The sequence below is a fragment of the Pyricularia oryzae genome, chromosome 2, assembly GCF_000002495.2.
Source record: "Pyricularia oryzae 70-15 chromosome 2, whole genome shotgun sequence".
NCBI classification, from domain to species: Eukaryota; Fungi; Ascomycota; class Sordariomycetes; order Magnaporthales; family Pyriculariaceae; genus Pyricularia; species Pyricularia oryzae.
In genome coordinates, this window is record NC_017850.1 from 7,459,606 (window position 1) to 7,479,986 (window position 20,381).

Sequence of the window (20,381 nt, forward strand, 5' to 3'; positions counted from 1 at the left end):
CGTCTGGATCACATCCTTGCCATGCGACCTGGTATTGCAATATCTTACTCCGGCCAAATAATCGGGACGCTAAAACTTTATCGACCACAAACTCTGGTTCTCCGTTGATCTCTTCTGGCGGAGGCGGCTCTCTTTTCTGTTGTGGTAATGGGTCCATTGCGGCTTTGCGGAGGCGGTCTGCGTGGAACAAATTTTTTCCTTTAAACGATTCAGGTACGTCCAAAACATAGCTATATCCTCGTTCTTCTAGAATCTGCCATGGTCCGGTCCACTGTGAATCCAATCTGGTCGTCGGTGCGGTCGTCGGAAACCCTTTTTTCTTGACGAAAACATAGTCGTTAACCCCAAAATCTACTGGTCGCCGCTTTTTGTTGGCTTGTTCTTCCTGCCTCGCCTGCGTTTTTAGCGCGTTTTGGCGAGCCAACTCTTGGACTTCTTTAGTCTGGCGGACGATCTGCAGCGCTTTTCGTTTCTGGTCTGAATAAACCAAAATATCGTCGGCGTATGCGCTGGCGAACAAGTCCAAAAGTTCATTTAGCTGAGCGTTAATAAATGACTGCCACCAAGCTGGGCCGACCTTTAGCCCAAAGGGAAGCACCTTCCATTGAAAGGTGCCCTGTCGGGTGCGAAAAGCAGTGAGGTACTCTAAGCCAACCGCCATACGTAACCGGTTGAAAGCTCGAATAATGTCGATTTTTGTAAACCTCTTTGCATTGCGACAATTAAAAATAGTTCCGTTGACATCCGGGGCTGGTACGAATCGATCTTTCAAAAACTGGTTGATCCATCGGTAGTCGGTGCAAAAACGGCGTTCTTTGGAGTGTGGTTTAGGTACGAACAGGACAGGCGCTGGGTCGGCCTGCATACAGGGTTCGATAAACCCAATGCGCAGCAGCTCGTCGACTGTTTCCTTTTCGAGCGGCAGGAATTCCACAGGTGTCCTGTACGTCGGAGGCGATCCTGTTTTCGGCTTGTCTAGCTCCAAAATTACATCGTGCCCTGGGCGATGTGGAGGCAGGTTGGTGGAAGCTGCTTTCGAAAAGAATCCCTCCAGGTGAGCGAGTCGGGATGGCAGTTTGCTTCGGACCAGTTCGACATGGTCGGGGTCTTCATCTTCCGGGAACGGGATTGGTTCTCCCTTGTTGGTTTTCCATTGGTACGAACGGCCGACGGCAGATAGGCTGATGGCGGGTTTTTCGGGTCCAATTTCTAACGTGATGGGCTGCGTGGGTATTGGGCACGATTTCCATCGCTTTTGTCGGGGGTCGGTGTCCAGTTTGTGTTAAAGGGCGGCTATGTTTACAACGTCTCGGTCCTCACCCAAAACGACCGGGGTCGTTGGTTTGGGTTCTAAAAAGGTTGTTTGGCGCCACGGTCGTCGAAGTATTTGCACCCTTTTGGTTTCCCGTTCGAATGCTCGGTCGCGCCGCTTTGCATCGGCTTGTGCAACCGGATCGGGCTTGTCCAACATGTTCGGAAGTCTAATGGCTGGCGAGAATTTTGCCAGCGACGGTGTCCTTTCAGGCCATGCGAACGTTTGCGTTTTCGGGTGGATCCAAACATCCTGTTCAACTAGCCAATCCTGCCCAATAAACATATCATGTCCACTTTCCGTCACGTAAAACATTTGGTTGCTGAACCGGCGTCCATCGATTTCCAAGGTCGCTTTTAGTTTGTGCGTAATGCGTCCTGCGTCCTGTTTGCGGTAATCCGACAAAAGTAGCGGGGTTTTTAACCTTTGAAGCCGGGCTCCTAGCCGTTCTGCGGCTTGTTCAGCGATTGCTGGGCTGATTAAAAGAGAAATATCTGCTCCGGTGTTACAAAAAGCTTTAACTGATAGTGCTACGCCATTAACCTGTATTTGAGTTCGAATGATGAAAGATTTAAGTCGTGGGTTACTACCAATCTAAGCTATCGTAGATATTTGGACCACCGAGGAGGCTTGCGGCGGTCTCACTCTTTTCCCGATTCGTCTATAGTTTCCGAATCTAAGCTACTCGTTTGTTACTTCGGCTTCACTGCTTTAACATCCCTTATTCTCTCTTTTTCGGGACAATCTTTGGAATTATGGCCACCCCTTCCGCATATGAAACAGGTGTTGGCATCCCAATGCGCCTTTTTCTCCTCATAAGTCAGTGAGCGACCGGCCTTAGCCATCGTGATTGGTTCCGTTCTATCCCCTTGATAATCTTTGGGCTTGTAGCGCGAACGGACTTTCGTCGAAACTGTTTTCTGCCTGCTCCGGGTCTCGTTCTTCGTGCTGGTCTTGTCGGTGCTCTCTCGGTCTTTGCGCCTTTCTTGTGCCAGTTGGTTGCTGTAGACGGCTTTGGTAACGTACTGGCAAAACGTCTCGTAGTCTATGTCGATGTTCTCACTATCGTGCAGCAGACGGTGATCGAGGTCGGCGGGTATACATCCCCACAAGGTTTGCTTCCAGTCTTCTTCCCGAACCTTTGCTTGCTGGGCTAGTGAATTAAACGTGGCAATAAACTCGTGGATATCTTGGCCCTTGCCTAGCTCAAACTCGTGTTTCTTAAGGGCTTCTCTGGCAGCTATGGACTGGTTGGGGTCGTGGTACATGGACTCTAGGATTTGGATCATCTCGGCTACTGATGAAAAGGGGCGTGTAACTGAGACGTAACGAGTAATCATTGCTTTCTCGGCTTTGTCCTCGAGCAAATTCATCAGGTAACGCATCCGACTTTTCTCAGTCCTAAAAATGGCGACATCTTCTTCGAATTTGTCGGCCACCTTTATTAGCCAGCTATCAAATTGCGTCTTATTTCCTGCGAACTTTGGGGGTGAATCGGCTCTGGCTTTTGCTTTGTCATTGTAAGCAGGGTTGATGCCGCCTGTTCCTTGGAACTCGGTAAAGGCTGGCCAAGCGGCCATCCCTTTTGCTTTGAAACTCGTTCCGCCGAATGCACTTTCCACTGATGGCTCTCGGTGCCTTAATTCTCTGTAGGGCCTGGGGCTGGGTGTGTCGTTTCTCAACGCGTTTCTTAGCCTAAGTATTTCCGCTTCTAGCCTAGCGATCTCGCTGGCTGGGTCGTTTGCGTCGCTTATCATTCTGGGGTTGTTTTCTTGTGCGTTCACGTTGAGCTCCGGGGACCGCGAAGAAGATGCAACTTCGATTTCGTCCTCGACACTGGACTTGGTGCCTGGGCGAAAGTCTGTTTCGCTTTCTGATCGGGTCGGGTCGTCGATGGGGCGGTCTGTTTGCTCCGTCTGGTTCGTAATCAATCTTTGTAATTTCCTGCTCGCAGGTGGGTGGTCCTTCAGCCTGGGCATAGGTCGGATCGGTCGTGGTCGGGGACTGGAATTGCCGTTCCTGTCGAACTCCGGTCGGGTCGGGTCTGTCGGGTGCGGATTTATTTTCGTCGCTCGCCAGCGGCGTAAAGATAGGTTGTTGCGCCTTATTTGTTAATCGCTAGGCCAGCGATTCTTTAGAGAGTAGAATTGTGTCACGGCCAGGGTAAGCATAGCACGGAAGCTAGTCTATTGGCGCCTATCGACGAAGATTCTACTCTGAGGAGAGGAAAGGAAACAAACAAAGTTCTGAGCTTGACGCGACGTCGATAAAGGTATCACCCTGGTGGGTCGTTGGTCCAGGGTCAGGGTTAGGGTCTGGTGATCTCATGGTCCAAATGTCACAATATCCCCGCCAATTGTAGGAATATGTATAGTCGCAGCGAAAACGCTATAAAAAAAAAGAAAAACAAATGGAAAACGCATTGTAATTATTTCGATGGTTGAAATTGCGCCTGGAAAAAAGAAATTGTAAGTAATATTTAAATTGTTTTCCATTAAAACGAGCGAACGGTTGCGTTCTATATAAAAGTAGTAGAATACAACAAAAAGTTGCAGGTATATATAATTATTTAATGCTTTAATGTTTTGATATTCTAGAAAAAATTAAATACGTAATAGTTTGAATTTATTACATGGATTGTCTATTATATATAGGTTTAGCGTAGTTACTTGGTTGGAGTGGTTATTTAAAAATAAATTGAGCGTTTTAATCCTTACACGCCATTCCAATTTGTTAATAATAATGGTGCTAACAGGGGATATAGGGGTAAACCCTAGGTGCGGCGTGGTAAATAACCAGTGCTAAAAGCGCTAAATAATAGGTAGAAATGCACTATAATTTTGGTACTGATAAATAATTGGTTGGGGGAGATTTTGCTTTATTTCCCTTACATACTCTCCGACATCGAAGTGGGGGTCCGCACGCCAGAAAAGGTTCCGGTGCCGCGAATGAATTTCCGAAAAACTAATTTGTTGTTACGACCAGACAGTTGGGCCAGTACCAGGGAGGCCAGGTGGGGTCACACCCCTCCTGACGACACCCGCCCAGGAAAATCACCGACCGGCAGAACAAGGATTACGTAAGAAGAAATCACGTGACCTCACGTGACTGCCAAGAGAGTGATCTCAGTGATCTTTTGGGATCACAACAGATCAACAGAAGTGATCTCACTGATCCAGTGAGATCAAGGAGATCACATTCGGAACATAGTCTATATAAGGCACGCTCATTACCATGTAGATAGATTCGATTCTAGGATTGCTTAGCAGCAATCAAACTCTAGTTAACCTCAATACTTACTTGAGAACGATCATAACTTCACCCCCAGTCATTGAGAACCCCAGTTACCCAGTCAGACGCTCAGTTGCTTCAACCCACTGTACTTTACCCTAAGAGCAGGTTACCCCGATACCTTGATCGTAACATTTTGATTGCTCCTGTTCAGTACTTTGCCTTGAAGCATACCGAGCAGTATCACCGACAACATGTCTTCCCAGTCCTCTAAGAACAACACCCCCAGCACCCCGGCTACGAGCAGCAAGGCGGCCCAGAAAGCCCCTGCTCGGCCCAAGGACGATAGCGACAGCGAGGACGAGGAAGACCAGCTCCGCAGGCAGGTTGCTAGGACCAACCAGGAGCTCCACGAACAGACGCTCCGCGCAACCCAACTCCAAGAGGAACTCCAGGCTCTCCGAGCCAGTGCTAACGTTAACGTTGCGTACCCCCTGTTCGGCACCCCCCCTGTTCGGCACCCTGAAAATCTAACAACGAAATGCCTACTTTTATAAACTGATTTAAATATAAAATTATCAACGGACAAAAATACAATCGTTTTCACGCTTCTCCGGTTCATTAACCTCTTCTTCATCAGCTAAAGGTTCCAAATTTTCTATATCATTTTCCTGCAATCCAATAATGTTCTGTTTGTTAACCAAAAGCTCGTTTGGATCCGGAACCACCCTCCTCCTTTTAACCGGCCGTATTGCCTCCAGTTGTGCTTCCAATAAGCTGATTTTTTGCTGGGCGCTAGCCAAAAGGGTATCTTTGGCTTCGAAGCTTTTTTGGACTTTTGCAAATAAAAGACGTGAAGTAGCGTTGGTTTTGTTGGATTGGGAAAGTTTTTGCAGTTGAAGTCGGATATCTCGGGTCGTTTTAGGGGTTTTCCAAATAAGTAAAGACGGGTCGTTAATTTTTTGGGCTGGGCTTTCCGGTGTTTTATCCCTTTGCAAACCGTTGTTTTTATCTTTTATAACGTTGGCGTTGCTATTTTCTAACAAAAAAGGGCTTAAAAGTGGTTTAACCAAGTTTACCGGCCATAACCCCGTTGTACGCCAACCAGATTGAATGGTTTTTGCTATAAATGCTTTTAATCTGGCCTTTCGATAACAAAGTAGGAAATTTCGTTTTCCAATAACTGTTGAACAGCAAAATTGGCTAACAAATCCAAGTTGACGTCGATAAGCTTCTTTTAACGGCCCAAAAACCGATAGATCCAATGGTTGAAGAACGTGTGACGAATGAGGGGGTAAATATAGGAGTTGAATATTATTTTGCAAGCAAAGAAGCATAAATTCGTCCGTTATATGTGATCCATGGCCATCCAAAACTAATAACCGCTTTTCAGGGGTTAAAGGTTGGGTATACGGAATAAACACCTTTTTTAACCATTCGATAGCCGTTTGGTTATTTGTCCACCCGTTTTCGGTTGCATGAAATTGCCAATTATCGAAAGGGCTTAAATCCGTGGGAAACCATTGTTGTTGTACGTTTTTTCCCTTAAATATAACGAGGGGAGGGAGGGCAACGCCCGTAGCCGATATACATTCGATTATAGTCGTCCAACCACGCGTTCCGGGCTCTTTTCGTTGCAACGGCCGGATCCCGTTAAGCCCTAATACTAGGCCATTAGATCCTTTGCCTTCCATTATACCGGTTTCGTCCATATTCCAACGGTTTTCCGGTTTAATAGCGTTAATAACCGGGTTCGTAATATAAAGCCACCAAGATTTAATTACCTCCGTAGTAGCGCCATTAACCCGGGCGTTATCTATTCGACGGGGCCTTTGGGTTTTAAGGATTGGATAACGAGCCAAAAAACGAGTTATCCAACGTTTTCCAAGGCCTTTTGTCTCTCCGGCGGCTTGAAGAATTCGTTCGGCAAAAAAGCGTAATTCTTGATGCGTTGGCGGAAGCCCTAAAGCTGTTTGGGTAAGTACCCAATCAGCCAAATGCTTTTCCTGTTCCGTGGAAAGCCTTTGAAAAGGGCTTTGTGCTTTTTTATAAGGTTGAGAACCTTTAAGTCGACTTTGAAGTGTAGACCTAGGTATTCCCCATTTTCGGGAGGTTTTTGCAATTGGATTGCCATTATTGACGTCGTTAATTGCAGATATAAGCTGTTTTTCAGTATATTGCTTCATTGGAAAATGGAGAATTAAAATCAGAAAAAAGTAAATCCAAAAGTGACAGATTCATCGAGATATTTATAATAGAAGTTGGAGGATAAAAATAAAAGTGTTGTTATTTTTGGGTGCCGAACAGGGGGGGTGCCGAACAGGGGGTACGCAACGTTAATTGGGTCTCTTGTCGGTGTAACTTCGTTGGTTGTCCTGTCCCTAGGGGTACTCGGTTTCCTACTGCTAGGGTTCGAGTGCCTCGGGGCTTCTGTGGGTACCATCCTGCGTCGATTTTGGAGCTATTGTGGGTTATACAATTGTTATTATAGCAGGTGGTCCAGCTTATTGTACTGTGTTGGTCAGGCCGTAGTTGCCGGTGATTGGTGGCATTAAGTCCTCGTGGTTTTTCGGTCTTGCCCCTAAAATCAGGGATATCTTCCTGGTTTCTTGGGCAGTTTCTGGCGATGTGCCCTGTCTTGTCGCATTTGAAGCACTTGCCACTCTTGGGGTCTTTACGGGGCTTCTTGTGTTGTGTGGCACTGAGGTCCATGGGTCCACTGTGGGTACCATAAGCTGTACTGTAGGTCTGGGGTGCCATGTGACGGGGCTGCTGCCATCCACCATTGTTTCTGTGGTATGTGGGTTGGGGGTGTTGGTATTTGCGTCCCGTGTTGGTTTGTCGAGTTGAGGTGACGAACACTCGCTGTCCGCCTTATTTTTCCTGTCGGCGTTCGTAAATCCGGTTGTCAAGTTTGATGGCAAGTTCGACGTACTCGAGGAAATCCTCGGGTCGGTCGAGCTTGGATACTTCGTCTTTTACTTCTGACTTCAGTCCTTGGTAGAACTGGAGGATCTTGGTTTCTTCGGTCATGTCCAGCCTTGTTGCTAGCCTTCTGAACTCGGCTGCATAAGCGGAGGCTGACTTGGTTTGTCGTAGGTTGGCCAAGTCTCGTTCGGTCTGTCGTTTCTCATCGGGTTCCTGGAACAAGGAACGGAGGGTGCGTTCATACCCTGCGAAGGTTGAGAAAATGTCGGTGACTTCTTGGCGTCGTTCTTCGGGGGGTACATCAAGCCATTCCTGCAACAGAGGCTCGAACCAAGACAAGGCTCGTCCTCGGAGGAAAGTGGCCGCGTGTACCACCTTTTCTGTTTCACTGCGGAAAGTTTCCAGATGGAATGCTTGGTAGGTGCGTACCTGTACAAGGTACCCTTTAAGTTGTCCAGGTGTGCCATCGAATGTGGCTGGGGGGTTAAGCTTGAGTCTCTCGCGCCCATCAAGAGGGGTTGAGGTAACGTTAGCACTGGCTCGGAGAGCCTGGAGTTCCTCTTGGAGTTGGGTTGCGCGGAGCGTCTGTTCGTGGAGCTCCTGGTTGGTCTGAGCAACCTGCCTACGGAGCTGGTCTTCCTCGTCCTCACTATCGCTATCATCCTTGGGCCGAACAGGGGCCTTCTGGGCCGCCTTGCTGCTCGTAGCCGGGGTGCTGGGGGTGTTGTTCTTGGACGTCTGGGAAGACATGTTGTCGGATACTGCTCGGTATGCTTCAAGGCAAAGTACTGAACAGGAGCAATCAAAATGTTACGATCAAGGTATCGGGTAACCTGTTCTTAGGGTAAAGTACAGTGGGTTGAAGCAACTGAGCGTCTGGCTGGGTAACTGGGGTTCTCAATGACTGGGGGTGAAGTTATGATCGTTCTCAAGTAAGTATTGAGGTTAACTAGAGTTTGATTGCTGCTAAGCAATCCTAGAATCGAATCTATCTACATGGTAATGAGCGTGCCTTATATAGACTATGTTCCGAATGTGATCTCTCTTGATCTGTTTGATCTGTGATTCTCAACTGAGATTCTACAGATCATAGAGATCCATTCCCTTGGCCGTCACGTGAGGTCACGTGAGATCTCGTGGCCTTGTCCTTAGGTAATCGTTGTTCTGCCGGTCGGTATCTCTTTTGGGCGAGTGTCGTCAGGAGGGGTGTGACCCCACCTGGCCTCTCTGGTACCGGCCCAACTGTCTGGTCGTAACACCATCCTTCAAGGAGGGAGATAGCGTCTACCTTATTCGACGCAATATCAAAACACAACGACCAAACAGCAAGCTTGATTTCAAGAAACTTGGACCTTTTAAAATCAGTAAGAAAATCAGCGACACCAACTACAGACTGTCATTACCAGACACCGTGAAAATTCACCCCACATTTCACGTATCACTACTGGAGCCGGCACCACACGGCACCAGCACACAAGAAACAATCGAAATCGACGCAGAACAAACCTACGACGTTGAACGAATACTCGACCACAGACGAAACCACGGCAAAACAGAGTACCTTGTTAAATGGGAAAACTACGGACACGAAGAAAACACTTGGGAACCCCTCAGCCACCTCCAGAATTGCCAGGGACCACTCCGTCAATACTACCAGGAGTTGGATCTGCGAGCAAGTCAGCCAAAGAAAAGAGGACGACCTAAGAAAGCACCACCTACCATTTCCAGGGGCTAAATCTGCGAAAACCCAGTCTTGCGGATCAGCACCCAACACCGAGGACCAGTCGACAACATCGACGTGACCCAGGGAACGCAGCTCAGGAACCAGACCTGACTCAGAAGGACCATCGAAGGGCAATTCGTCGACCCCCAAACGATCCCTTTCCACAGCATCCTCTACCGACAACTCAGCATCCAAACGGACAGCTTCAGCCTCGCTGCGAGATTGGAGAAGGCGCTTCTGTTTGCGTAATCGCAACAACCGATTGAACTTCTCAGACGATTCTCTCTGCAAGCGCGCAATCTCCTGTTGCACACGGAGAATGTCGTCCTCGACCTCAGACTCCTGCAACTCCAACTTTTTCTTTTCTTGATTCAATCGACCCACTGGGAAAACAGGTCAGGTTGTGAAACAGACCTCACACGCAAAAGGAAGACCACCTACAATTGGTTATAGGAACGGAAGTAGCATCACACTTCCGACCACGACGAACACATTCGCTACATCGAGAATTCGATGAGATCATGCGACACGAGTGGCCGCGGGCCTTACAGGAAGAACACGGCATGACTTCGAAACCCTCAAGAACAATGGTTTCAGCCAGGCGTTCACGACGAACGGAGGACGCGGAAATCGGGCGGACAGGCTGCGACCGTTTTTTAATTCGAGACGACATCGCGGTTAGCGGAGAAGAACGAAAGAAGCTTGGGAAAGAATATCAGGAGGGCGACCTACTTATACAGCCACGGGACTTGGCCTTGGGAGGGGAGACCTGATGTTACGACCAGGATTGGTACCGACACGATTGGGCAAGAATGAGAGAGGTGTCGGGAACCCAAACCAGAACTAACCAAGAAACACGAACCAAGGATAGAGAAGGGGAGCACGAGGTCACGTGGTGATAAGATAAGAAACCCTAACCCGATCACCAGAACAAGAGTGACCACGATCATTGCCAAGGAAGTGATCAGCACAGCCGTGATCACCCCAGAGTGATCATGATCACTTACACAAAAGTGATCACACTTGGAACATAGTCTATATAAGGCACGCTCATTACCATGTAGATAGATTCGATTCTAGGATTGCTTAGCAGCAATCAAACTCTAGTTAACCTCAATACTTACTTGAGAACGATCATAACTTCACCCCCCAGTCATTAAGAACCCCAGTTACCCAGTCAGACGCTCAGTTGCTTCAACCCACTGTACTTTACCATAAGAACAGGTTACCCGATACCTTGATCGTAACACTTGGCTTAAAAGGTATTAAGGTATTTTGTATAATAAACTTTTATACTGTTTCCCAGGAGACCCACTTGCATTTTTAACTATCCTGTTAATTATCCCGGCCAACCGTGCCCTACTGTACTAATAATAGTACAAATAGGGATATATTAATATCATATATGTTTTCTAAATTTAGTAATAGTATTAAAGCGTATACTACTAGTTATATTATCTTTCTTGTTTTTAAATTTAGTTTTCAATATATTAAACAAATACTTACATGATACATTATACTTTGCAAGGGTAGGTTAATTTTATAGTGGGTTTGGATAGTTAAACGAGCACCTATTAGCAAAAGAATATGTATATATATATTAGGGTGGTTAACGTACATTTTCCACTACTTCACGAAACCAACACAATACCTTTCGATTATTAGCTCTACCGCATTACCTCTGTTTTATCTGCAATTAAATCAATTTTGCCCACCAAAACTATAACGTTTGCACTCTTTTTTTAGTTGAAACCTACCTTTTCAACCCTATAAAATGCAGCTTTACAAACGCACCGCTACTCTTACCTTTCTGGCTACTGCAGCCTGGATTTCAGCAGTTTATGCGGATTGTATAAAGGAATCCGGCGTTAACACGAGGGAGTGTGTATTCGATCCGCACACTTATGAGTGCTACAAAAAGGGGACAGTTTATCTTGTGTGTTGCGAATCGAAGGCGGACTGTGAAAAATATCAGTGGGTATAAACAATTGTGGGGAAATCTTAGGTTTTTGTCCAGTATATATGATAGCCTAGGGTGATCACCCTAAGTTTGATTTACAATAACAAGGTTTCCTTTGAAGCGACCTGTGCGAAAGTGATCCCAAGCAGTCGAAGTTATAACATAGGGCGACTTGATGCGATGATTGAAAACTGAATATTAAATAGGAAAAGCGGCACGGAAAACCAATCGCGTATACGCGCCCAAAGATTAAACAACGGATAATCCCTAAAATCTTATTACATCGAAGACGTTTGGCAACAATCAATCCCTAAACTAGCAAGGCCCACCTTTTTCCTATTACATAGCGTTTTGAAAATAAACGTAAAGTGCTCCCTCAAACGTACGTGTCTGGACGCTTGAAGTGGTTTAGTCATTAATTACTAAGAAGTAATCTGGCTCATTTAGAATTCAAGGGCAATAATCGAACTCCTGGACCCTTTCACAACTTCAACTTGCTAGTCTACATCTCCTTCCGATCTTTCCAATATTGCAATAAATAGCGGTGATGAAGTCTCATGGGTGGCTCATACCAAGGCAGGTAATTTACTGAGCTTGGGTTGATTTTTGCATTTCAGATGCGGACCACACATTAGCAGGCCATCCGGAGTGATCCATGATCGACCTGTTCATATATCTACCCTCCCATAGCCCGCCCGTTGATCTTTACTCGGCTGGCTCTCCCCCAAGGCTGAGGCGCCAAACACTGCAAGCTTTTAGGACCTTGTGTAATATTATCGTTAGTGTAGTTCCAGGCGTTTCTCGGAGCTTGGTTAACATCGAAATAAACAAAAATACATTTGCAGTTACAGCTGGGTTGTTTGGGTTTGAGTCAGACCAGTAAGGCCTGCGTTTGCGGGAGCGGAAGATACATTCGGGACGGTGAATTTGTCGCCTTCAACCGTTGGGGTCTTGAGAAAGGCAGATACTCTTCCGCAGAGGGCTGATACATAAAATTCGACAACGCACGAGTCGGCACGACACGTATCAAGGAGGTTGATAGGTAGTTTACATTTAAACTATCAGAAAGTTTCCCCATCGGTGTGCCGGCCATAAGTGTAAAGATTCTCCCGAAAAGCAGCATTACAAGGGAGCTGCCAGCTTTGGAGGTACCCCAGTACTTTGGGCAACATCCAATTCTCCCTATTTTCGATACCACATCCGCGTGACCTTTGTCTTTTGAATCTTCTTCTGCAGCTGCAAAAGTCCATACATCAGCGCCTCGGCCGTCGGGGGACAGCCTGGGACGTAGATGTCGACGGGCAGGATGCGGTCGACGCCGCGCACCACGCTGTAGCTGTAGTGGTAGTACCCGCCGCCGTTGGCACAGGTTCCCATGCTGATGACCCACTTGGGATCTGGCATCTGGTCGTAGCACTGTCGGACCGCGGGCGCCATCTTGTTGGTGACGGTGCCGGCCACGATCATGACGTCGGCTTGGCGCGGCGAGGCGCGAAAGATGATGCCCAGACGGTCTTGGTCGTAGCGCGGCATCGACAGGTGCATCATCTCGATGCCGCAGCAGGCCAGGGCAAAGGTCAGAGGCCACATGGACCCGTTGCGTGCCCAGGCCAACAGCCTGTCCATGTTAGTTCTGTAGGTGTTGGTCAGCACATCGCTCGTTCAGGTGGATATGCGGACAGAGACTGGACATGTGCTGGAGTCCGTACAAGGCATAGTCGACGACGCTGGTCTGTTTCTTCTCGGTGGATAGTGCCTTGCCGGAAGACAGACGACCGGTTCCGGACCGGTTTGCTTTTGGTTGATCGAAGCCTGGCCTATCGGACGACAAACACCTCGCGAATGGTCTGGATAAAGATCGACCTGCCGCGAGTGGTGTGCTGCAGCTGTTCAAAAGCTGGACTGTTTGTGTTCAAGTCTGTCAGTCTGTAGAGCCTTGATATCTGCGAAACGAAAGGCAACGTACAGCTTGCTACTCTTGCGCTCCTCATCGTATGTGAGCTTTTGGAGGTGACCAGCATACGAAAGAAAAAAAAGAAAAGAAAAAGAGAAAAAAGTCCGAGTTGGCAATTTTCATCATGCTCGAAAGGAGAAACCGGAATTTTTTGTCAGTCCAAATCCTGTATGCCGATTTATGGTTGGAAGCATCGGGGAATTCACACATGTTCCAGTATTGTTGCGTGATAGATTCGGGATATTCACACATGTAGGAGCTAGCCCACTTTGGCTCTTAATTCCATCGGGATTTTCACACACATCTAGATGATTCACTGTGCGAACAGAGTCCATAATCCGCAATTTACCTACAGTGCATATCCTTATTACGACTGTGCTACCGCCCTACCCTCGGGAAAAACACTCAATGCCCCACTTCGCCCATTTCCCTCCAACGTCAACCTTCAACTCTACAGTAGCTGCGTTACCACCGTGCTGGTTCGCCATAACGGCTCAGGCTCTTCGGGAAATTCCGCATTGCCAAGACATGGATCTCTGTACGGCTTGTGAGATGCCTGTCGACGACGCTGCTCATCAGCCCCCCTGCACAAGCAGCCGCAAGTGCCCGTTCTGTTCTGCCGTCTTTTCCCGACCCGACGGCGCCAGACGCCACGCCAAAACCTGTCCGCAGCGGGGGAGTCGCACATTGCACGAGGGAAAGCGTGGTCGCAAGACGCGGTCCTGCGACCAGTGCTCGCGTCTCAAGGTACACTGCAACGCCCGCAGTCCTTGCGAGCGATGCGTCTCGCGGAAACTCGACTGCACCTACAGTCGGTGCTGCCCCACTACCACCAACAGACAGCCTGCTGCTCCGCATGACGAGCCACACGTTACTCGGGGGTCCGGCAGCCGTGCATCTATCCCCAAGTCATTTCTGCTCAATTTTACCGACGAGAGGCAAGATTTCATCACCGAGTGCGCGGTCGGTGAAGAGCCAGATGGCGCCCTGCTCGGCCCCACCAGCGTGGCAGCGACACCCTCGCCAGCACCGAGTGACGACTGTCTTGATTGCATCAACCCTACACTCCTCCTGCCGTTCGACGAGAATCAGAACTATCTCGAGCCCCTGGAGTTCGAGAGACTTTACGGCACAGAGGAGCAAGATCTTCTGGGTGCCTTTGTCGATCAAAGCCGCCGGCTCAAAGGGGACCTCCTCGCCGCGAGACTCCATCAGTTGGAGTGGGAGGTTACGGAGCATATCACTTCTAATCCTTCCTACCGAGGCCCCCATCTCAACCCGGTCGCTTTCCGTCAATTCTTTAGCGTCTCTAACGTGCAAAACTTTGCAATGATCTTTTGTCGGAAGCGACACTACCAATACCCACTAATACACTGGCCGACATTCTGCCTGGAGGAGGCTTCACTTCCCCTACTGATGGTGGTTGTACTTACGGGTGCTACTTACTCATATCGCCCCGGACAGGGTTTGGGAAATGTAACCGAAGCCCGGAAACTCTATCATCTCGCAGACGCATTTGTCTTTGAGAGACTAGAGACTTTGCTCCGAGATGCATCTCCTTCGTCAGAGGTCAATCAAATCGAGGGAGTCCAGCTTTGCCAGGCTGGCCTGCTAATGTACGGGCTGGAAACTTTGTCAATAAGCGACTCTGCCATCTATCGCATCGCTGTGACGGAGCGCCTGCCTGCGATAGCAAGAGCGCTCAGGAGGTTACAGCTCGTGGGAACCCGACACTCCCCGCCCGAAGAAGAGGACTGGCAGCTTTTTGTACATCGCGAGCAGGTCATACGACTTGTCACCTGGACCTTTGCCGTAGATGGCCTCGCTGCTCTGTGCTGCAACAACCCACCGATATTTTCCATGCTGGAAATGTCTGGGTCCCTGCCTTGCAATCCCGCTCTGTGGGACGCAGACTCGGAGACCGCGTTCGGGATGCTGAGACGGGATCATAGCGCGAGGTCACTTTCGTTAAAAGACATCATGCCGCGCTTGCTGGACAGTGCTTCGAGAAACGTCGATGGTGATTTAGAAAACTTGTCCCCCTTTGATCTACATATTGTGATATGCGGCAAGTCACCTCACATAATTGATCTGTATTGCGACTCTCGCGGTAGAAGCACTGGCTGACAAAAAAGTTGATGCAGCATTCCAACCAATCATCTTCAACTCTCACGTCAGCATGTCGCTGCCACAGCAATCCAAGACTTTGTTACACGCTTTGACCAGATGGAAATATCTTTGGGAACGCGCGTTGGAAAGAACCAGCTCACACTACCGACAGTATCTAGGCATGGCCAAAAACATACCTGCAATTGAACATCTCTCGAGACGGATCGTTCAAGTTGCCACAAGCCCCCAGGTGGGATCATCTCGTTACCTTGAGCGGGTCCCATCGTATGGTGCCAGGGAGCTGCACAGCTTTATGCAGGAATTCATGTCAGATGTATAAGATGCGCCAGCTTTATGGCAGACAAGGGTTTGCCGCTTGATGTAATCCTTTCCAACTGCAGTCAATGTCCTGGGGCATGGCTGTTTGGGGTGAACCTGGAAGGAAGTTGGAAACTAACTCGAGCCCTGCTTGAGTGGATGACAGCTCAGCTTGAAGTCTGTTAGACTTGGCAAGGAAGAACGTTGCTCAGTTTGCAACATGGAGAACTCAAGTCACGATGGGGTAAATTTGCACAAGTTCATTCGCAAGATTCGTCTCAACTCACATCATTTGATGAACATTTTTTTCCATCGACAATACCGACTCCGGAGTTACACCATCTCCGTGAAGTTGCTGAGTAAGGACAAGGGGAATAGACCCGGCAGAGCTGCCCTCGGAGCTCCTCCGTACCCACGTGTCCAGCCGTATCGGCCAGCGGGCGACATCCGAAAGAAACCCCACCACCATACCCACTTTGTGTTCCTAGCGCCCATGAAGCGGGGGACGGCATTCATTCCGGCCATGCAAATGCCAGCTTGTCGACGATTTTAGGTTCTTTGCCAACCACCATTGACCAGGAGCCCCCCTGTCGGCCAGGCCCATGTGTTCATAACTTCATGGGTCGAGCATGAGGCGGCGGGGGAGCCATCCCCAAAGAATTTTCCCCCCAGCTTTTCGACACTCGCCCACGCCAAGCCCTAGGATTCTGGGGTGAAGAATCAGGAAAGCATGCGGAGGGGAGGTGGTATTTTGCGGAGACCCCACCAAGCAAAAAAAAAAAAAAAAAGAAACGAATCTTGGCGAATGGTAAACGAAATATACGGTTACGGTTGTCTTTTCTTGTGCGAGGCGGAGAACCGAGGCGATACGCAGGTTATACCATCGCTGAAAAGAATATGGCTTGCCCAAGGCTACAAAAGAGCAATTGACTTCCCTATACCATCCGTGTTTTGGGGATCCAGGTTTTCTCTCTGTCACTTTCTCCGCACACCACCTCTTCCCCTCTGCTGCGGAAACAAAGAAGCCAACCACTCAGGCGGAAGTTGGACTCTGTCAAAAAAGAGCATTCCAGGATTGTTGCCGCTTAAAAACCCCCGACACCGCAACCACCATGGCTGACCTGTCGCGAAAATCCTCGAGCATCTCCAAGGCCGACGGAGTCGAGGTTGAAGAGGTTGCCAATGGCAGGGACCCTCTCATGCGAAAGTATCGGATCCGGAGACTAGAGTTGCGCGCACCTCGCAATGCCCCGGATTCTCGCACTGACCCCACCGGAGGAGTCCCGAAAGAGGAAGCGGCCCGCCGCTTTATCAAATGGCTGGACATGGTATCACCTGACGATATCGTGGTATATACGGATGGTTCGGAAAAACACGAAAACAACTGCGTCCAAATAGGGTACGGATGGGCCGCTTTTAGGGCGGGCCTGGAATTTGCCGCAGGCTCCGCATCTATTACGCCGGAAAGCCACGTTTTCGACGCCGAGGCGATTGGCGCCCTAAAAGGGCTACAGGCGGCAGCCAAGGCCCAGCCAGGCGCCCGGATCTGGATTTGTGTGGACAGCACCTCGGTTATTTGGGGTCTTAGAGGCGACGCGCCGCGTTCGTCCCAATGGGCCTTTCTGGAGTTCCATGACCTTGTCGATCTACTCCGAAAACAAGGTACCGAGGTTCGGGTCCGTTGGTGCCCTGGGCACCAGGGAATCCCGGGAAACGACCGGGCTGACGAGCTGGCCAAGGCCGGCTCCGCCGGACCGCCGGACCCAGACCCGAGGGCTCAGCAAACCACGTATAGCGGTGCCGGCACGGTCCTCAGAGCCATTCTTTCGAATATAGAGAAGGACTGGTGGCGTAAAGAACTCTGTGAACGGTCCCCCGCATATAGGGAATGGAAATTCCAATACACACCGAGAAAGGAGCCCGAGGAACTGCGTTTGCCAAGACCCTTACTGGGCCATTATTTGGCCATGAGGACCGGCCACGGCGATTTCAAGGCCTACCATGACCGTTTCAACCACCAGGATGCAAACACCTCGTGTGCCTGGTGCTGGAAGCGGACCTCCCCTGAGCACCCGGTGCACTGCCGCTATTCGCGGGCGGTGTGGAGAAACTGGCCGTGGCCTAATAACGACCGGCCGGCCGGGCCGCCAAATCGCGCCCAACGCTGGAAATTCTTCCAGACAAGCTTCGGGCAACCGAAAAGCTTTGAGGCGTTTTCGATAGCCACCAACTACTTCAGCGCCCGCCCCAGAGCGGCCCGCCAGCGCCCCGCGCGCCACGAACGCACTTTACGCCTAGGGACACCGATCGTAAACGACTCGAACTCTGACGAGGAATAGACTTACTGCCTTTTCACCCACACTTCACGGTACAAGCCGTCAGACGAACCCTCCGTGCACCTTAGGCACGGGGTCGCGTCAGTGAACTAACCCCCTAAGCAGGACCGGGCCCGAACCCGGTCAGGCACGATCCGCCTCTGCCCTCCTTGTTTTCCCCCTGTGTAAATAAAGAAGATAGAACGCGCGCCGAGATACCCCTCGGGAGGTTGCTAACGGCCGGCTAACAAGCCGGGCCGAGCCCGGCGTTAACTAATACTACTACTACTACTACTACTACTACTACTACTACTACTACTCATGCGAAAGTATGCCTTGATCAAGGACAAGTCCGATGAGGAGCTCCAGGCCATTGAGAAGTCTTTGGTTCGCAAGCTGGACTGGAAGTTTCTGCCCATGGTGACTTGCATGTTGTTGATGAAGTAAGTTTTGCCTGATCCCTCGTTCTCTTGTCCAGTCTACAGCTCGAGGCTTCACACAGGAAGACTTTGCAACATTCACTGACCAGCCGACTCTCCGAAACACAGCTACCTCGACCAGATCAACGTCAGCAACGCCAGGCTGAGCGGGATGCAAAAAGACTGCCACATGACGGACGTGCAGTGGTCCGCCGGCATCTCCATGTTCTACGTCGGCTACATCATCTCGCAGGTTCCCGCCAACATCATCGTGGCCAAGGGCAAGCCCCGCTGGCTACTCCCCTTCTTCATGCTGGCCTGGTCCGCCGTCACCATCTGCATGACCGCCATCGACTCGCCCTGGGCCTTTATGCTGTGCCGCTTCCTCGTCGGCGTGACCGAGGGCCCCTTCGTCCCCGCCGTGTCCCTCCTCACCTCGTCGTGGTACACAAAGTCCGAGTCGCCCCTGCGCATGGGCATCTGGCACGCCGGCAACGTCATCTCCAACGTCATCTCGGGCCTGCTCGCCGCCGCCGTGCTGCAGAACATGGGCGGGCTCGGTGGCCTGGCCGCCTGGCGGTGGTTCCTGCTGCTCGAGGGCGCCGTCAGCTTGGTCGTGTGCTTCGCCTCGTTCTGGTTCATCCCCAACTTCCCCTCCACCACCGGCACGTACTTTATGACCGCGGAGGAGGCCGAGATGGCTCAGTACCGCCAGGACGTCAACGCCGGTGGCGTGTCTGAGGACGACGAGGGTGGTCACTGGGAGGGTGTTGCCCTGGCTTGCAAGGACCCCTTCACTTGGTTCTTTGCTGCCAGCCACTTTGCCATTGTTAACGTTGGGCTCCACATCTCCGACCCCCCTAAAGTCCGGCCCCCTTGAAAAATGTAACGACGAAATACCCCTTTTATAAACCGATTTAAATGTAAACCTATCAACGCACAATAATACAATCATTGTCAGGCTCTCCCGGTTCGCTAACCTCTTCTCCATCGTTCAAAGCTTCTAAACAGTCCCTATTATTTTCCTGTGCTTCATAAACGTTTTTTTTGCTGACCAAAAGCTCGTTGGGATCCGGAATCACCCTTTTCCTTTTGACCGGCCGTACCGCCTCCAATTTTGCTTTTAACAAACTGATTTTTTGCTGAGCTTCAGCCAATAAGATATCCTTGGTTTCGAAGCTTTTTTGGACTTTTGCAAACAAAAGCCGTGAAGTGGCGTTACTTTTTTCGGACCGGGAAATTTCCTGTAGTTGAAGTCGAATATCTCGGGTCGTTTTAGGGGTTTTCCAAATAAGTAAAGACTGGTCGTTAATTTTTTGGGTTGGGCTTTCCGGTGTTTTATCCCTTTGGAAGCCGTTATTTTTACCTTTTTCGACGTTGGCGTTGCTATTTTCTAACAAAAAAGGGTTTAAAAGTGGTTTTGCCAAGTTCACCGGCCATAACCCCGTCGTACGCCAACCAGATTGAATGGTTTTTGCTATAAATGCTTTTGATCTGGCTTTTCGATAGCAAAGTAGAAAGTTTCGTTTCCCAACAACCGTTGAACAGCAAAACTGGTTTACAAATCCCAGGTGACGTCGATAAGCTTCCTTTAACGGCCCAAAAACCGATAAATCCAACGGTTGAAGAACGTGTGACGAATGAGGGGGTAAATATAGGAGTTGAATATTGTTTTGCAAGCAAAGAAGCATAAATTCGTCCGTTATATGTGATCCATGGCCATCCAGAACTAATAACCGCTTTTCAGGGGTTAAAGGTTGGGTATACGGAATAAACACCTTTTTTAACCATTCGATACCTGTTTCATTATTTGTCCACCCGTTTTCGGTTGCATGAAATTGCCAGGTATCGAAAGGACTTAAATCAGCTGGAAACCATTGTTGCTGTACGTTTTTCCCCTTAAATATAACGAGGGGAGGTATAACAGCCCCCGTAGCTGATACACATTCGATTATGCTCGTCCAACCCCGCGTTCCAGGCTCTTTTCGCTGTAATGGCCGGATTTTATTACGCCCTAACACCAGGCCATTAGATCCTTTGCCTTCCATTATACCTGTTTCGTCCATATTCCAACGGTTGGCCGGTTTTATAGTATCGACAACGGGATTTTTC

The 20,381-nt window shown here is 49.5% G+C and overlaps 5 protein-coding genes across 6 annotated transcripts; 3 read left to right on the plus strand and 2 right to left on the minus strand.

Moving 5' to 3' along the window:
- Positions 1-4,797: 4,797 nt before the first annotated feature.
- MGG_15918 (uncharacterized protein) lies at positions 4,798-5,100 on the plus strand (the record flags this gene model as incomplete). The annotated part of the gene is made up of 1 exon (XM_003715577.1): positions 4,798-5,100. One exon carries the CDS (start codon positions 4,798-4,800, stop codon positions 5,098-5,100), a length of 303 nt encoding a protein of 100 aa, XP_003715625.1.
- Positions 5,101-8,728: 3,628 nt separating this feature from the next.
- On the minus strand, positions 8,729-10,426 carry MGG_02216. 2 transcript variants are annotated; one of them, XM_003715578.1, is made up of 4 exons: positions 9,927-10,426; positions 9,636-9,837; positions 9,191-9,577; positions 8,729-9,137 (listed from the first exon to the last, which is right to left on the minus strand). In XM_003715578.1, the coding sequence occupies exons 2-4, from the start codon at positions 9,757-9,759 to the stop codon at positions 9,082-9,084; spliced, it is 567 nt and encodes a 188-aa protein (XP_003715626.1). In that variant the 5' UTR covers positions 9,760-9,837; positions 9,927-10,426; the 3' UTR covers positions 8,729-9,081. The 2 variants fall into 2 exon arrangements, with proteins under 2 accessions (XP_003715626.1, XP_003715627.1); XM_003715579.1 differs by having other exon boundaries at positions 8,729-9,577.
- Positions 10,427-12,176: 1,750 nt separating this feature from the next.
- On the minus strand, positions 12,177-13,306 carry MGG_10805 (uncharacterized protein). The gene is made up of 3 exons (XM_003715580.1): positions 13,121-13,306; positions 12,864-13,056; positions 12,177-12,787 (listed from the first exon to the last, which is right to left on the minus strand). Exons 1-3 carry the CDS (start codon positions 13,173-13,175, stop codon positions 12,337-12,339), a joined length of 699 nt encoding a protein of 232 aa, XP_003715628.1. The 5' UTR covers positions 13,176-13,306; the 3' UTR covers positions 12,177-12,336.
- Positions 13,307-13,559: 253 nt separating this feature from the next.
- MGG_10806 (uncharacterized protein) lies at positions 13,560-16,764 on the plus strand. The gene is made up of 2 exons (XM_003715581.1): positions 13,560-15,176; positions 15,253-16,764. Exons 1-2 carry the CDS (start codon positions 13,637-13,639, stop codon positions 15,555-15,557), a joined length of 1,845 nt encoding a protein of 614 aa, XP_003715629.1. The 5' UTR covers positions 13,560-13,636; the 3' UTR covers positions 15,558-16,764.
- Positions 16,765-18,171: 1,407 nt separating this feature from the next.
- Positions 18,172-19,149, plus strand: MGG_15919 (MFS transporter; the record flags this gene model as incomplete). The annotated part of the gene is made up of 2 exons (XM_003715582.1): positions 18,172-18,293; positions 18,399-19,149. The coding sequence occupies 2 exons, from the start codon at positions 18,172-18,174 to the stop codon at positions 19,147-19,149; spliced, it is 873 nt and encodes a 290-aa protein (XP_003715630.1).
- Positions 19,150-20,381: the final 1,232 nt, after the last annotated feature.

What these genes read in the sequence shown, in the direction of transcription:
- MGG_02216 (XM_003715579.1), bottom strand. Translation starts at nt 9,759, where the DNA reads ATGCCGTGTTCTTCCTGTAAGGCCCGCGGCCACTCGTGTCGCATGATC. An exon ending in TTCCGTTCCTATAACCAATT is followed by an intron (nt 9,578 to 9,635) that starts GTAGGTGGTCTT and finishes CTGTTTTCCCAG; the next exon opens with TGGGTCGATTGAATCAAGAA.
- MGG_10805 (XM_003715580.1), bottom strand. Translation starts at nt 13,175, where the DNA reads ATGCTGGTCACCTCCAAAAGCTCACATACGATGAGGAGCGCAAGAGTA. An exon ending in GAGCGCAAGAGTAGCAAGCT is followed by an intron (nt 13,057 to 13,120) that starts GTACGTTGCCTT and finishes GAACACAAACAG; the next exon opens with TCCAGCTTTTGAACAGCTGC. An exon ending in AGCGTCGTCGACTATGCCTT is followed by an intron (nt 12,788 to 12,863) that starts GTACGGACTCCA and finishes CAACACCTACAG; the next exon opens with AACTAACATGGACAGGCTGT.
- MGG_10806 (XM_003715581.1), top strand. Translation starts at nt 13,637, where the DNA reads ATGGATCTCTGTACGGCTTGTGAGATGCCTGTCGACGACGCTGCTCAT. An exon ending in TCTACATATTGTGATATGCG is followed by an intron (nt 15,177 to 15,252) that starts GCAAGTCACCTC and finishes AAGTTGATGCAG; the next exon opens with CATTCCAACCAATCATCTTC.